Genomic DNA, 16,870 nt, shown 5'->3' on the forward strand with positions numbered 1-16,870 from the left:
CCTTTCTTAGGCTCTCCTTCATCTTGCAGGGGTCTCTCTCTCTCGTCTCTTACCCACCCCCCCTCCTCTTCTCTGTCCATCTTTTATAAGATCCTTCATCTCTACCTGATATTGTCCTCTCCTCTCTCGCTCGCTTCCTCTGTCTTTATCTCTCTTCTTTCTCTCTCTGTTCTCTCGCTCCTTCTCTCTCTTACTCCAACTTTCTCTATTTCTCTCTCTCTGTCTTTCTTTCTTCTGCTCTCTTGTTCTCAATCTAACTCTCTGTCTCCCTCTCTCTCTCTCTATCTCCCTCTCCTCTCTCACTCTCACTCTCTCTCTCTCTCTCTCTCTCTCTCTTGTGAAAAACTCTTGGCTACATACTCACTTCCTGTACTCAAAATAAAAGTCAGCTCAGGAAACATCGCTCTGGTCAAAGGCACTAAGCATTCTGCCAATGCTATGCAGCAAAGTACCAAAACTAAAAGTACTCATTCAAATGAAGAATTAAGAAAAAAGTATATGACTAGGAGACCTCAAAGCTTGTTTTTATTCTTCCAAAGTTGCAGACAAACTCTGAGGGGAGAGGGGCCAGAGAAGTGAAGCAAACATCAACAATAAAGATCAAGTGTGTGTGTGTGTGTGTGTGTGTGTGTGTGTGTGTGTGTGTGTGTGTGTGTGTGTGTGTGTGTGCGTGTGTGTGTGTGTGATCATAAGTGTGCGCTTGTGTATATAAATCAAAAGCACTCTTATTATTTTTATTATTATTATTTTTACAGTTATATTTTTTGTCTTTTCCTAAACATCTCCAGCTATTGAGCACTACTAACGTTGTGCTCAGTCAATATTTCGAACAAACCCTTTCAAGGTTTATTTTTTTAAGATTATTTTTAACGTACCAATAACAACCAATTCTTGTCAAGCTGTCTTTATGGAGCTTCATGTGAACATCTTCATCCCATGACCTTCCTCGACCTTCTCTTTACTAAGTCTGAGTTCCCCCACAGAAGGCTTTTGGAGAGTAACTTTATTGATCTGAATTATTGATATGTATTGATCATCAAGTTTTCCCTTTACAGGTATACCTGTTTAAACCCTTGCTCAGGTTGTCTTGAATGATTTACTTATTTCAATTATTCATCATTTCTTTTAGCTCTGAGGCCACAGCTGAAAACCCAAACCATGGAATATTTCGTACTTGTCTGTTTCAATAAATAAAGCTGAAATAACTCAATGAAAATCAATGAAAAAGTAATGGTTGAAAATTTGCAGCGGACATTGGCCTGCCCCGGGCAATTCCCACAATGCACTTGTTCATCTGTGTGTAATGTTATGCTTTGCCAGTGGCTGGCTCCGGGTTTTCGGGGTGGGGTCTTGTGTCTGAATGTGTGTGTGTGTGTGTGTGTGTGTGTGTGTGTGTGTGTTTGTACGTACTGCAGACATCCCATGGGCACCCATCGATGAAGATCAATGAGATATGAGCCGTGTATTATCGATTATCATGATATCATAGAACAGGTGTGTGGATGACGGCTGGTTTAAGCAGCCTCGCCTGGCCCAGGCTGATCAGACACCTGTGGTGCATTGTGCAACATACACAGGTTAAACCAGCGATCACCACACACACTCCAGGAGATCAGATAGTAGCACAGAACACCTGTTCTGCGTGTAACATTGCTCATACTCAATAACATACATACAACATAATATACAATAAACCGGTTTGAGCAAAAGCAAAAACCTCTGTCCAGGGATTGGACGAGCCCAGTCAAGCAACCTGGGGGTCGTGGGGCAATGGAAAACTGTCTCAGCTGCATTTTAAATCAATCAAAACGATTGATTGTTTACTATCTGTTTGTTCATTGGTGAATATAAATTCATCTCATGTGCATGGAATGCCATTACCAGAAGGTCCTCACATTGAGTGCGGTTCTGTGTGATTATGCGTGTGTGAGTTTCTTTTATGGTCTATGTGTTTGTGTGTGTGTGTGTGTGTGTGTGTGTGTGTGTGTGTGTGTGTGTGTGACTCTAGTCATCCTGACTCCTCCGTCTCTACTCAAAAAACTCTGTGTTTCATCCCACTCTCTCTTCCTGCTGCCCACTTCCCTGCTACAAACACTTTACATATTCAGTACCCACACTGCACACACACACACACACACACACACACACACACACACACACACACACACACACACACACACACACACACACACACACACACACACAAACTCAGTAACAGCCATAGCTAAACTTTTTGTATACCTTGGTCAAATCCAAATCCATCTGCCAGAATGCATTACTCTCTGTCTCAATTGGATTCCGATTTGTGTTCCTGTAGGAAAGGCATAAGGGCAATGCCTTTTTGCCATCTCAGCTGGGTTCATTTTAGCTGGTTCGCTGGTTTACTATTCAGGCATTTAGCAGAGGCTTTTATCAAAAACGTCATATAGGGATTATTTTAAGAAGACATTATGTCATTAGGGAGCATGGAATGGGTCAATGCATTCCCATGTTCCCTCATGCACAACCACCGGTTGACAATTCTGCAAATTAGACCCCTGCTTGAGTCATAGGCCATCTATAGGCCATCTAGATGTGGATTCAGGCCATTTAGATTTGGATGTAGGTCATCTGGCAGCCTCACTGCCTGGACAGACACACAGACACACCGTTAGTCCGAAGCTAATGAGGCTCAAAGAGTAATGAGAAGGTATCCCATTCTGTCCCAGTCTCTCTCTCTCTCTCTCTCTCTCTCTTGCTCTCTCTCTCACTCTTGTTCTCACTCTTGTTCTCGCTCTCTGTCTCTCTCTCTCTCTCTCTCTCTCTCTCTCGCTTTCTCTCTCTTCTCTGTCTTTCTCTTATAAATGCGTTTAAGTGCCCTGAATAACAATCCTAATTGCTTTCTTTGGCGTTTAGTATTAATGGCTCTTGAAATTGAGAGGATGAAACTATTTCCATTGGACTGTCAGACTGGAAACAGCACTCTCTCCCTCTCTCCCTGATACTCACTGCCTCTCTTTCTCTTTTTCTTGTCCCTCCACCACTCTCTCTCTCTCTCTCTCTCTCTCTCTCTCTCTCTCTCTCTCTCTCTCTCTCTTTACATTGCCAAAGCACAGCTAAGTTAAAAATGATAGAAATATTATCTTTCTCTCCCACTCCCATTCTCTCTCGCTCTCTCTCTCTCTCTCTCTCTCTCTCTCTCCCGCTCTCTCTCTCTCTCTCTCTCTCTCTCTCTCTCTCTCTCTCTCTCCCTCCCTCCCACTCTCTCTTTCTCTCTCTCTCTTTCTCTCGCACAGGGTCTCTGCTTTTCTGTCATTGCTGAGTCACTGAGCCATCACTGGCTTTAGGAGTTCTTTCGTTTAATTTAATTTAAATATATATATATATATATTTTTTTTTTACTCCATCATCTGACCTCCTTTGTGCATTCTGGGACCACAGTAAAAAGCTCACCCTAACTCAGACTGTATGGTGAAATACCCCAGAGATGAAACCCAACCAACACGGGTTAGAAACAGTTATTCCCTCTTCTCCACATCAGCTGAATGAATCATATTATAGAATTATTATGCATATAAATATGTCTCTTCCATAAACCTCAAGGGGAGAGAGAGGGGGTCTGAAGAGAAAAAGTGTGACGAAAGAGAGAAGAGAATCTCGTCATTAAAATACATGTCAAGGATCTGCTTGCCTTAACACAGAGAGAGCGACAGCCAATGAAGTGATATACAGTTTAACTTTTAATGTGTCCTTATGGGTCACAGTCAGGCTGTAATAGATATTCATGCGGCGATAAGTCGTCAATCCACAGATGATAAATGATGCAGATGATTTCACAGTGGATGTGGTTCCTCTCTCTGTCTCTCTCTCTCTCTCTCTCGCTCTCTCTCTCTCTCCACAGTTTGTAGTAACTCTACTGCACTTCCAGACAAATAGAAAGATGGATGGATTGTTTTTCAGTTTTTTACCACTATGTAGTATTTTATATATGCCTTTTGGTTTAACAATGTATTTTTTATCTTTTTTATCTTTTATCTATTTTTTAGGTTACATTTCTTTTTAGGGTATTACATTTTTTATTAAATCAATGAATATTCAATTAATCTAAATTCTTTATTTTCAAGACCAATAATTCTCTGTTGATTTAATTTGAATGAATTTGATGACAGAAAAACAGACCGACAATCAGACAGATGACGACAGACAAACAGACGGACAGACAGACAGACAGACTGATGAGGTCCTGACACTGTTGACTGTATTTTTAATGTAACTGTACTTACATTAGTGCCTCTCTCCTTCTTCTTCTCTGTAGTGTGTTCTCACAACTCACTGTCTATTGTCCCTAACCAGCCCCGTCTCTCTCTCTCTCTCTCTCTCTCTCACACACACACACACACACACACACACACTCTCTCTCTCTCTGTCTCTCTCACACACACACTCTCTCTCTCTGTCTCTCTCTCTCACACGTTCCCTCTTTCTCTCTCTCTCTCTGTCGCTCTCTGTCTCTGTCTCTGTCTCTCTCTCTCTCTCTCTCTCTCTCTCTCTCTCTCTCAGACTATCTCTTACATGTTCTCTCTCTCCTCTCCCCTCTCTCCTGTCCCGGCTGCGGCCCGGAGTTGAATTATTTAGCGGAACCAAATGTTCTTGTGAGTAAGAGGCACAGTTTAGATTGGGCTGCTGAACGCCAGAGGAACCAGGGAGCCAGGCGTGGCCCCTCCGCCCGGACCCGGCCTGAGTGCTCCTCGCTAGGCCACTGGTGTGAACCAACACCCCTACCTAGACCCAGACCCCCTGCCTAGACCCAGTCCTGGCAGTACAGAGGATGAAGAAACAGAGTATGTCATATTCTTGTCCATATGTTAATCACTATGAAAAATATCAACACAATAAATATAATATTGGGAAATGACATTAGACACCCCCAAAAAGTTGGAACCTGCTCTTTCTGGGTTTCTTAGTATGGAGTAAAATAGGTCAGGGCTTTCTGACTATGTTGCTGTGATTTTATATCCTTTCCACCTTTGCTCCAAACGTCAGCGATGTCACAACTCTGGATGATGCTGACAGAAATACACAGATGGTGGTGTCTCGTATCAGCTATCACATCCTTGTAAAGAGGAGCAAGAGATTCTGCTACGATGTTCTTTTAAACTGACCTTACAGATTCTAATTGTCATTATGTCAGCTAAGGTGTCCTTGTTAGAAGTCTAGATATCATACTGCCTGTAATAGATGTAATAGGTAATATAAGTATATGATGAGACTCTATTTAAACAGATGTAAACAAATAAAACAGATTATACTGTCCATGTAAACAGATGAAGAGATTATGCTGCCCTTGTAAACAGCTGGACAAATTACACTGTCCCTGTAAACGGATGGACAAATAATTACACTGTCCCTGTAAACAGATGTAGGAGTCGAGTGAGAAAACGCCCATGGCAGAGTAGCAGCACACACAGACGCACGCACGCACACACACACACACACACACACACACACACACACACACACACACATACACACACACACACACACACACACACACACACTAAAGTACAGTTCAGCCGGCTGTTGACGTAAAGGGTTTTTGACGGCTACAAGCACACATATACTGTATATAAAAAATACACAACTCATATACACACTGTGGCAGACGGCAGGGAGGAGTGAGGGGAGTGGCAATTAGAGGGAGTTATCTCTGAGGTATCCACCCCCAAGCCTTACATGGACTTCCTGCCATTAACGATGCAGGCCTGAGGATCATTAAGCAGGGGTGGTTGGGGTTAAAGGGGAGAGCAGGCTACCACACAGGAGGGCTGGGGCTAGCAACCTGGAGAGTGGCGGTGTGAGCCTCTCGAGATATTGTACCGCCATAATATGGAGGTACAATATCTCGATATAGATATAGATGTATTATATTATATCTATATAGAGAAAGAGTGAGTGAGTGAGTGAGTGAGTGAGTGTGTGAGTGTGTGTGTGTGTGTGTGTGTGTGTGTGTGTGTGTGTGTGTGTGTGTGTGTGTGTGTGTGTGTGTGTGTGTGTGTGTGTGTGTGTGTGTGTGTGTGTGTGTGGGGGGGGGGGGGGGGGGGACTGGACTGATTACAGATTGTGAGGACCGTCTGAGGACCGTCTGAGGACCCTGTGTACTGACTGCTGTGTTTGACCCCTGGACTGACCCCCTTCTGGCGCTGACCCCTGGACACTGGATTTACAGACATTACGAAATGCGGATTGTACCCTTATGGGGGTGGAGCACCCTTTTCCATGCTGACTGTAAATACCTGGGTAATACTGTAAATACCTGGGTAATACTGTAAACACCTGGGTAATACTGTAAATACCCGGGTAATACTGTAAATACCTGGGTAATAATGTAAATACCCGGGTAATACTGTAAATACCCGGGTAAATAAAGCAACCTGACTCTGAACTGCTCTCTGTGTGTGTGGTTTACCGTTCGACTTGGTGGTGTGAAAACCCCACACCCACGAGCCTGCTACAACACACACACACACTGACACACACCCACACACACGCACGCACGCACGCACGCGCGCGCGCACACACACACACACACCACTTCAGCCAGCTGTTGACCTAAAGGGTTTTTGACGGCTACAAACACATATATACTGTAAATAAAAAATATACATCTCATATACACACACACACATACACTGAAGTACACGTCAGCCAGCTGTTGACCTAAAGGGTTTTTGACGGCTACAAACACAAATACTGTATATAAAAAATATACATCTCATACTCACACACACTAGGGACAGGAATTGGCAAGGACCTCACATTAAAAACAACATTTGAGTGCCGATGCCATTTGTATAGCGAATCCGATTCTTTAAAGATTTTGATTTTGTAAAAATCGTGAAATGTTACATTTTTTCTTTTGTATGTTTTACTTTTAACCTACAGGCATGACGTTGTGGTTTGGGTTCTACTGAACCATCAGAACAGAACATAGTTGATTGGAATCAACTGTAAGGGAATACACTATACCGCCCTCTATAGGACGCTACCATTAATATGTTTCTAGTAAGATGACGTCTCTGTTACTTTTCTGTTTAAAAAAAAAAATTCAGTCAACCTGACGATCCAAGTATCGCGGAAGAGTCCTGATACTGATATGACTCGATTTTTTGTTCCCGCTCCCAACACACACTGTGAAACACACACACACACACACACACACCACACACAGATACATATACATACTGTGCGCACACAAACAGACAGGCACCCCCCCCCCCCCACACACACACACACACGGCAGTGAAGCAGCAAAGTAAAGCAGAGAACAGCTCAGAAGATTTAGGCTGGGGCATCTACCTGTTCGGAATACAGACAACTAATGTGCAGAGAAGAATCATAGACGAGAGAATGGCTGTGAAACACTGTTGTTGTCAAACAATGTTGGAGCATGACAGAGAAACGAGTAGAGGGCATAGGTTTCCTTTTAAAGGGTTTCCTTCTATTTCACCACCCGGTGTGACATTGATCAGCCATCACAAGACATTTTATACCCATTATTGTCCTTTCAAGTGGGAGTGTCCACCTAGCCCATCAATATGGTGCAATCCATTGGGTGGGCTGCTAGGTCGAATGGTCATTCTATCTACTCACCCTCCTGGTGGTAAAATAGGGGTCCAATAACACCAGTAAGTGGCCAAACAAACACTTGCTGTTGATTTGTTGAGAACGACTTTACCCCTCTAACGGCATTCAAATCGATCTGGGACAAAGCTCCACAAGACCATTAGGAGAGAGTTTGGAGTGATTGGAAGCTAACGTTTAGCTCACTGCTGATATGTCAGACTTGAATGTTGAGGTTTGGGCCAAACAGGAAACAGAATCTCGATGATCTGCTGTCATGTTACCCGACACGGCCAATGCTATTAATTGTCCTTGAAACATAATCTTTTTCTAACAGGACATATGAATTATGCAATAACAAAACATTTTTAAAATAGAACAATTGCTATCACCAAGCCTTAGTATTGTATTTCATCTCAACCGGCGTATGATAATCATTATTTTATTATTATGGATTTAGCAGACAAAGTGACTGGAAATAAAACATTATTTGCAGATACATGTAATTGACCTGTCGCTAAGTCATGACTCGATAACAAAAACATATGGAAAAATGTCAGCTGACAGTATATCAAAGCAGGTTTTGGAGAAGTTTTGGGGGAAAAAAAGATTTAATTTCTTCCGGGATCCATCGAAATGGATACATTACGCTACGGAGGGGTATATTCAAAACTTTAAAATACATACAGAAGGTAACAAGCTTAAATTCAGTTGGTATTCTGGCCTGCTGTCTGATCCACATGACACACTTTTTATTGTCCCGTTGTGGCTTGGGGAAAGGGATGAAATATACCGCATTGTGCAGCCTCTTGGGACACCGACTGTCTGTGTTACATGTACCCCAAGCACATCGTTTGACCATGTTTTTTTTTTTTTTTTACACAAACAACATAAATCCACCATTAAATTGTTATATTATGCCTCCTCCCTGTTGTTTTCAATGGAGTTGTCCGAGCCGAAGTATAGTTGTGGCTGGAATGTCATTGGCTCATCTGCGTTCTAAGGGCGGAGCTTAGGGGCAGGTCAATTGATCAGCAGGCAGTTATGATAAAAGTTTGTGTCAAATATTTTGTTTTAAAATCAAGATTGTGTACAGAGATGCCAAATTGAATTTAATTAATGGTTGAAACTTCACAGTCTAATTTTCTTTTTTTTCTACTTATAAATTATATTCTATATTTAAGCCCACTTGCGTATGGGCTGGTAAAATGTGCATGTGTGTTTGAATGAGTGAATCTGCATATCATCTATCACTTCAGCAACTGGCAGACATTTAGTGAGTAAGAAAGAGAGCTGGAGGGAGGGGGAGAGAGAGAGAGAGAGAGAGAGAGAGAGACAGAGAGAGAGAGAGAGAGAGAGAGAGAGAGAGAGAGAGAGAGAGAGAGACAGAGGGAGAGAGAGAGAGAGAGAGAGAGAGAGAGAGATGGAATTATACAGACAGCCGAAGGAGGGTAGAGAGAGGTTAGTGGCCACTTTGATACGATTAACAAGCATTCGAGAGAGTGTGTGTTGCCTGTAATACACACACAAACACACATGCATATGCACGCACCCCCCCCCGCTACACACACACACACACACACACAAACACACACACACACACACACACACACACACACACACACACACACACACACACACACACACACACACACACACACACACACACAAACACATACACAGTAAACACAAAGCGGAAACAACCATGAATTTAGCACTCTAGTCCTTCAGGTACAGTTGGGGCTAGGGGCTTCTTGCACAAGCATATAAGAAAGCCCTGTTAGGAATTGCTTCTCTCCGCTTTCCCCACCCAAAGACATTGCGGTGTATGAGAGGGTCCGGGCGGATCCTACCCGTGGAGACTCGGTTTTGAATTGTAGCGTAAGCACAATTTGAACACATTCGGTGCTTGATTCAAAACCACTGAACAATTTGACACATTTGTATTATGATGAGCCCAAGGCATTTTGGAGTGCGGAATTTGCCTCTTATTAGAAGTGTGACATAAAACTATACTTGCATTTTTTTTACATGCGAAAAGCTATTAAAAGGCTATTCTTATTTATTAATTAGATGTTACATTTTCAACATATCATTGAATATATTGAGTATTGAAAATTGCATTGGAATGAAGAGAATCATGTTTGAATAAAACGCATAAAATGGGCAGAATGGTCCAAACGTTATTTCAGGGGAGCCCAGCCCGCCCATGTTACCAGCGCTGCACGTGTGCATGCTGGTATTAACCAGGTGTGGGATTGTAATCACACCGCATGACTCACCCTCGCCTCTCGGTTTGATGTTGTGTTAGTTGAGCTCCTTGGACTCATACACCAGGAAACCAAAGCTCCTTATGGAAGGGGATTGGCGTTCCATATAATGGCATTAAGACACACATGCACACACACATTCATAAACTGTATACACACACACCCAAGCCGATCGGAAGTATGGTACACTATGACGGGGCTACAGGGCTGTGTGTGTGTGTGTGTGTGTGTGTGTGTTTTGTGTGTATGTCTATGTATGTGTGTGTATGTGTGTGTTTGTCTCTGTGTGTATGTGTGGGTCAGTATGTGAGTCTACATGTGTGTCTGGGTGTGTGTGTGTGTCTGTTGCGTATCCGGTTGTTTGTGTCTATTTTTATGTGTGTGTGTGTGTGTGTGTGTCCGTGTCCGGTGTGTGTGTGCCGATGTGTGTGTGTGTGTGTGTGTGAGTGTGTGCGTATTTGAAACCTGTATCCACACTGTAGATCACAAGGCAGCCAGAGGGACACGTCCCTCCTATGGGTTGTGTGATCTCAGGTTCTCCCCTGAAACCAAGGGGAGACATAAATCCAGCCAAACCACACTCTTTGTTGTGTTGTCTCAGTGTGTGTCTGAACACACCAGGGGCTTGGTGGATAGTCTTCAGGGCCCTGAGGGGTCGAATTCCTGACCAAGCACCCTTGAAGAGACTGTAACACACTCTTGCTCTTTTCCCTTTAAATGTCATCTCCCTCGCTCTGAGGGTTTATGTGTTTTCAACATTTCCTGATAACATCTTCTTTCTTTAATGTGCTCTTCAATTCTGCTTGTTGAAACAGCAAATCTTTTTAAACATTAAACAGCTATTAAAAGGTGATCACATGGTGATTAAACAGTGATTAAAGAGGAGTCTCTGTTGTGCTGGTTAACCAGCCTATTTGCATTAAAATGAATTTGGCGGTATATGAATTATGAATACATGAATACATATACTTACTTAGTAGGCTCCTCGATTTAAACAAACATTATTATTATGTTATCTGTTGTTACCAAACATCTTATCTGGTTGATGTTTCCCACAGAATATACTGCAAAAAGAGGACGCCAAGATAAATAGTAATCCCATTTCTTATTTTTATGCTTTTACTACTCAACTATCTGCCAAGGCAAATAATCTCTCTCTCTCTCTCTCTCTCTCTCTCTCTCTCTCTCTCTCTCTCTCTCTCTCTCTCTCTCTCTCTCTCTCTCTCTCTCTCTCTCTCTCTCTCTCTCTGTATCTCTCTTTGTGTCTCTCTCTTGCGTTGGCATCTGACACAATACTAGATGATGAAAACATCCCCAGGGTGGTGGAAAAAGGTAAAAAACTGAAATCATATGTAAAAACATTCAGACACCTCATTCACACACACACACACACACACACACGCTCATGAATACACAAAGATATACATTGAGTGACGCAGTGGCACATACACACACACATATATACGTAGACACATACATACTGTGATATGCACACATTCGATGTGGAAACAAAGGAAGTGAGCTCAGTGGTCTGAGGGCCCAGTGTGTGCATGGAGGGAAACACACAGTTGTACCTAGAAGTTATAAGATCTATGCTGCCATGTGCAGATATATACATTCACACATACAGACATGCACCTACACACATATATACACAACCCACGCACGTACAGACACTACAGGCACGTACAGACACTTAGACGAGCACACACACACACACACACACACACACACACACACACACACACACACACGCACACACCGTGTTAAAGTGGAACTCAGTGGGAACGCTCAGCGTGGTAGGTGTTTGTTTGTTTATTTGTTTATCCATGTCTACATGTCAATTTCACTTGACATTTGGATGTTCGCATCATGAAGTGACCAACTCACATTATCTAGTAAATGTAAAACAAATAGCGGGAAGAAGCACAAAGCAAACTGGTCTGGCAGTACGCATGGCAACCCGCAGTTTTATTTAGGAAAGAAAGTCCTTTGTGACAAGAAGCAACTGGTGGGAAATCTGTGTAATATTTTGGAAACGGAAAATGAAAAAGTCTTTCTTTCTGCACATCTGTCTGTCTATCTGTCTGAGGTTGATCTTCACCAGAGTTCATCTTGTTAACACAGGTCATCTTGACATTTCCTCTCCTCGTGCCTCTTAATTTCCCATCTCAGATGCACAAAACCATCTCCCTCTCCTTTCCTTCTCTCTCTCTCTCTCTCTCTCTCTCTCTCTCTCTCTCTCTCTCTCTCTCTCTCTCTCTCTCTCTCTCTCACTCTCTCTTAAATCTACCCGTCTGTCTCGTCCTTCTCTAGCCACGGTTTGCCCACGCACCTGTGCAGAGGGCGTGTTTTAAATATTCACCAGCTGTTCATATTACGGATGGACTCTGTTCACCCATGGCTAACTGGCTAACTATAACGTGCTCTCAACCCAGGATGAATATTTCAACAGCATTGGCGGCACATGAATGGCCTTAACAATGGTCCAACCATGCTATATTGGAGCAGGGCAAGAAAAATAGATATATATTCCAGGAAGATTATCTGACTCATATCCGTTGTATTGTTCAATCATTGAATCCATAAATGTACCATTATAAACAGTTAGAGTGATGCTAGCACACTCACCATTGTGTGTATGTTTCTATACGTGAGTTTTAATATGAGTGTGTGTGGGTGTGTGTGTGTTTGTGAATGCATGCGTGGGTGTATGCCTATGTAACACACATTGCATGTGTGACAAGGCATAGTGAACTGTGCTCATCGAATGTCAGGGTTTGCATTGCTTGATGAATTGATCAATCATGCATGCAGTTATGAGTATAGGGAAGCAAAATATTGTGCTCTCATGCAGGGGCACTTCAACAGTCACTGTCGTGTTTTGTCTGTATTCATGTTGAATGAATGCTGGGTTTCTGTTTCGAGGGTGACTCAATGTTAGGCCTTATTCTCCTGGCGGCCAACTTGGTTTTTAAACGCTAACTGAATGCAGAATTTAGTTCACACTGCTACGTTTAGATCCAAGATGGAGCCATGACAGCTGCTAGGTGAATAAACCCATAGGTTGCTAGCCTGAGCATGTGGACTTTCCTTTTGTTGGTCTCAGTTGGCCCCCGGTCTTGTCCGGGATTACTTGGTGCTTGGTGCAGTTGAAGTGCTTAAAAATCCTCAATGTATTCAATCTGACGCACGGAACCCATGCATGAGCATGCCTGTCCCTTCATAGATCCTACAGAATGTACCCGTTTCTTGTATTTTATTTCTAAGGATGATTCACTATTGCTGACTTCCCACAAATAGCCGGTCTGGGAAGAAGATACGCATGCAGTGCTCTCTGTAGCGCTGCAGCCCAGGGAGAGCTGGGACCCCTTCCGCTGTCAGCATATGCGCCGCTCTCTGTTCCCGTCTGAACGGTAACCATGGGTAACGGACAGGCACAAAATTCCGCAACGTTCAGAGAAGACATACGTTCTGGTGGTAGTAGCACACTCTCTGTATTCGGGGGGGTTGGGTTGAACGGTACGGGCTCTTCCAGCCCAAAAAGAAAACGACGGGGAAACAGAATAAGAAAAGGTTAACGCAACGGAGACAAGACGTCCGCCGTCTCCGTCTGTTTACCAGCGGGCGGAGCACCATGTGCCCAGAGGTGGAGGGCCGTGGCCCCCCCCGTGGAGACGCTCGGCCCGGAGCCCATGTTTTCCACTCACCTGCGACGGCTCAACCCTGTGGCTTCTGCACAATATTTCCCCGGATGTCACCACGAATAACGTCCCCCCGGCCTCGTTGTTCATGTGCAGTCTCCTAGAATAAGCTTTGAGGGGAATTCCCTCCAGAGGGCTGTGTTCTGGTGGATTCTGCTGGCTGCACTTTTCTGTCACAAGGCCTTAACGTGGCGGGGGGGGGTGTTCTGGGAGTCCTGTTGTGCTGGGTTCGTTCTGTTCCGGAGTTACGGCTGGTTGAACTTCCACACCGTTTTGGAAGTGCCTTGACTCTGTCCTCTATTTTTCTCTTGCATTCACTTTCCCTCCGTCTCTCTCTCTATCTCTCTCTCTCTCTCTCTCTCTCTCCCTCCCCCCCCCCCCCCGCCCGCATGACATATGGCCATCATTAAGACGGGGGGGCCTCTGTTGGCTGTTCTTTTATTTTATAGTTTGTTCAACACACAATCTAATTAAACAGAGCCAAGGGGGCGGGACTTAGCGGTCAATCACACAGGAATCCACCCACACACGCATGTCACCCGTCTGTCGCACAGACACACACACACACACACACACACACACATACACACAACAGAATGACACACACAAGACAATAAGTCTTGAACATATACATTAATTGATTGGTATTAAGCAAGGATGCCTGATATAAATCCTCTACAAAATGCCCTTGAACAATTCAAAAACCAGAATCTTGTTTGAGTTCTAGGTGCGTTTTAGCATGTGTGTATGTGTATGTGTATGTGTGTGTGTGTGTGTGTGTGTGTGTGTGTGTGTGTGTGTGTGTGTGTGTGTGTGTGTCGGAGATCAGCATCCGTGAAGGGCGAAAGGGCAGCCCAGTCTTTTCTTTGAAGTCCAACAGGTCAAAGCCAGAATTTGACCACCATTTCACTGTGATGACTGATAATCGAATAAACCATATTGCCTGACCCCTGAACTCCCATTATATTTCATTGGAAATGTTTTTCCAGACCGTCTAGGGAGAAAGACTATTTCACAACACCACGTATGAAGCAGTTCTCTCATCTATTAGAAAATAGCAAACTGTGATGGGTCCTCTTTGGTGTTATTCACAGGATAGTAACACTGTTTCATCTCAAACTAAGACTTGGTTTTCACAGGGGGGAAATGAGCAAGACCTCCAGGTTGATTTCACCTATAAAAAAAGAACGTCTTCTGAGTTTTTTCTCTCAGATTTCCATTTCACCATGTGTTTCCCACTATCACAGCTGGGGTCCGCCTGCAGTAAAGGCACAGTATGAGTAAAGTTTCACATTGAAGAGAGGTAATGTCAGGGTGTATCCATGTGAAAGAATGAAGCAGATATATACCGCCGATTACTTCTTCAGTCATCCGCACAAAGACATCTGCTGAATCAAAGTGCCAAATAATAAACCACTCTATCTACAGATAACTCCGCTCTCCACGGCCAAAGTTTCCATTCGTGATTAACCCCATGCAGAGACTTTTAGTTATAAATAGAGATGAGACGTCTCATTCTATTGGCTGACTAACCTGTCCAATCTGTGACCGGTATGGGGGGGGGGGGAATAGTTGGGTGAAGAAGTAGGGCTATGTGGCAGGAAACTTTAAAAAGGCTCAGATGTGAGGAGCCATGGTGGAGCCGTAATGAGAGAAACTGGCTGAGATGAGTCACTTCTCTCCCTCGCAGTAAACACACAACACCTCTCTGCCACCTTCACATACCTGCTTTCAGGATGTGTGTGTGTGTGTGTGTGTGTGTGTGTGTGTGTGTGTGTGTGTGTGTGTGTGTGTGTGTGTGTGTGTGTGTCTGAGAGAGAGAGAGAGAGAGAAAGAGAGTGTGCGTCCATAAGACTGAGTGTGTGTGTGTGTGTGTGTGGGTGTGTGTATGTGTGTGTGTGGGGGGAGGCGGTCTGTGTGTGCGTGTATGTGTGTGTGAGAGAGAGAGAGAGAGAGAGAGAGAGAGAGAGAGAGAGAGAGAGAGCAGCACATCCAAATGTGTTCTTCCACTATTTGGAGTTTGTGCTGTTTCTGAAACCAGTGAACCACAAAAATGTGCCTATACAGTGGCCACTGCATTTAACGTATGAGGAACCTTTGTTGCCTATTCATGCAGAAATATCCAGCCTAATATACAGTAGGCCTATATAATAACATATCATTTGCGATGTGGTTGAAGTCGTTCTGTGATCTTAGATGTTTAGCGTCTGCATTGAATAGCATTGCTAATGGAATAATTAACTCACACACGACACCGAATCGATTATTTATGGGTGAACCCGCGGGATTGTCTGTCAGGTAGGCAGCATGTCCTTTCACCCTGAGCTCGGCCGGAGCCCCGTGCTTTGGTTTGATTAATAGATTGATTATTTTCATTGTGACTGACTGTTAAAGACTTGATGACAATATTACAACCATGCGCCTAGAGCGACCACACACCATAATGTAAAGTTATAGATTATAAATTATAACTTGTCTAGGTCTATTACAAGGGTCATAAGAGTAGATCATATACATCGATTGTTTAACCGTGCCTATAAATAAGTAGTCCATTATGTATTTCTTTCCAAATGCAAGACGTGACGTGAGGAAACAGGATGTGCGAAGTGACACAATGACATGCATCATTGCATATATAGCCTATAAATATATATTATTATTCAACATTCAAATTGTCTGAAAACAAATAAGATGCGCTGTTCTTTGCTCCCAGCTACTCCCTCATGCTCTGATCCAATACACGTCAGGGTTCGCCTACCAACTCACTTGAGACCAAAACGAACCTTTCACTCACTGGTGCCATAAACCGAACTATTTTTAGGATTACTTTGTCCCACCACAGCCGGTAGCTGTGCTACAAGACTGTCCTTTAAAGTATAGTAAAAGCGGTGAAAACCCGTGGCACACTCACCTACAAGCAGCGCAACATACACCTGTCTCGGCACTGCGGCTCCGTCCGCTTTTCTCATCCTCTCGTTTGAAAAGTGTAAAAAAAATAAAATCCCACAAAAAAGAGCTGGCGATCGGTCAGATGTTTTTAAACAGGGTTGTTTTTGTTCGGTCATAGGCGCAGGCTTCAAAGAGCAGGAGGAGTTCCGTGCGGTACATGCTTGGCAGTGATCTACCCTCCGCGGGTGATGAATCGCTCTCCTCCAGGAGGATTCCTACGCTCGGCTCTCCAGCTCAAAGAGTTCCCACCAGCACCGCTGCTGTCACACTTCTTCCACGGCTCATGTCGTCAGTGCCGCTCCTCTGATATAGCATGGCATGCAATCCCAAGTCATGCCACCAACTTTG

The 16,870-nt window shown here is 43.7% G+C and overlaps 1 protein-coding gene across 1 annotated transcript in view; it reads right to left on the reverse strand.

Annotated features, from left to right (window-relative positions):
- ramp1 (receptor activity modifying protein 1) overlaps window positions 1-16,605 on the reverse strand; it is a 30,018-nt gene extending 13,413 nt beyond the window's left edge. Inside the window, exon 1 of the mRNA XM_084478370.1 lies at window positions 16,485-16,605. Coding sequence (XP_084334496.1) covers window positions 16,485-16,542 — 58 coding nt within the window. The 5' untranslated portion in view covers window positions 16,543-16,605. The remainder of the gene's footprint in view (window positions 1-16,484) is intronic.
- Between the last annotated feature and the right edge of the window lie 265 nt (window positions 16,606-16,870).

This window comes from Micromesistius poutassou (genome assembly GCF_964030765.1).
Source record: "Micromesistius poutassou genome assembly, chromosome: 14".
In the NCBI taxonomy this organism is placed as follows: Eukaryota; Metazoa; Chordata; class Actinopteri; order Gadiformes; family Gadidae; genus Micromesistius; species Micromesistius poutassou.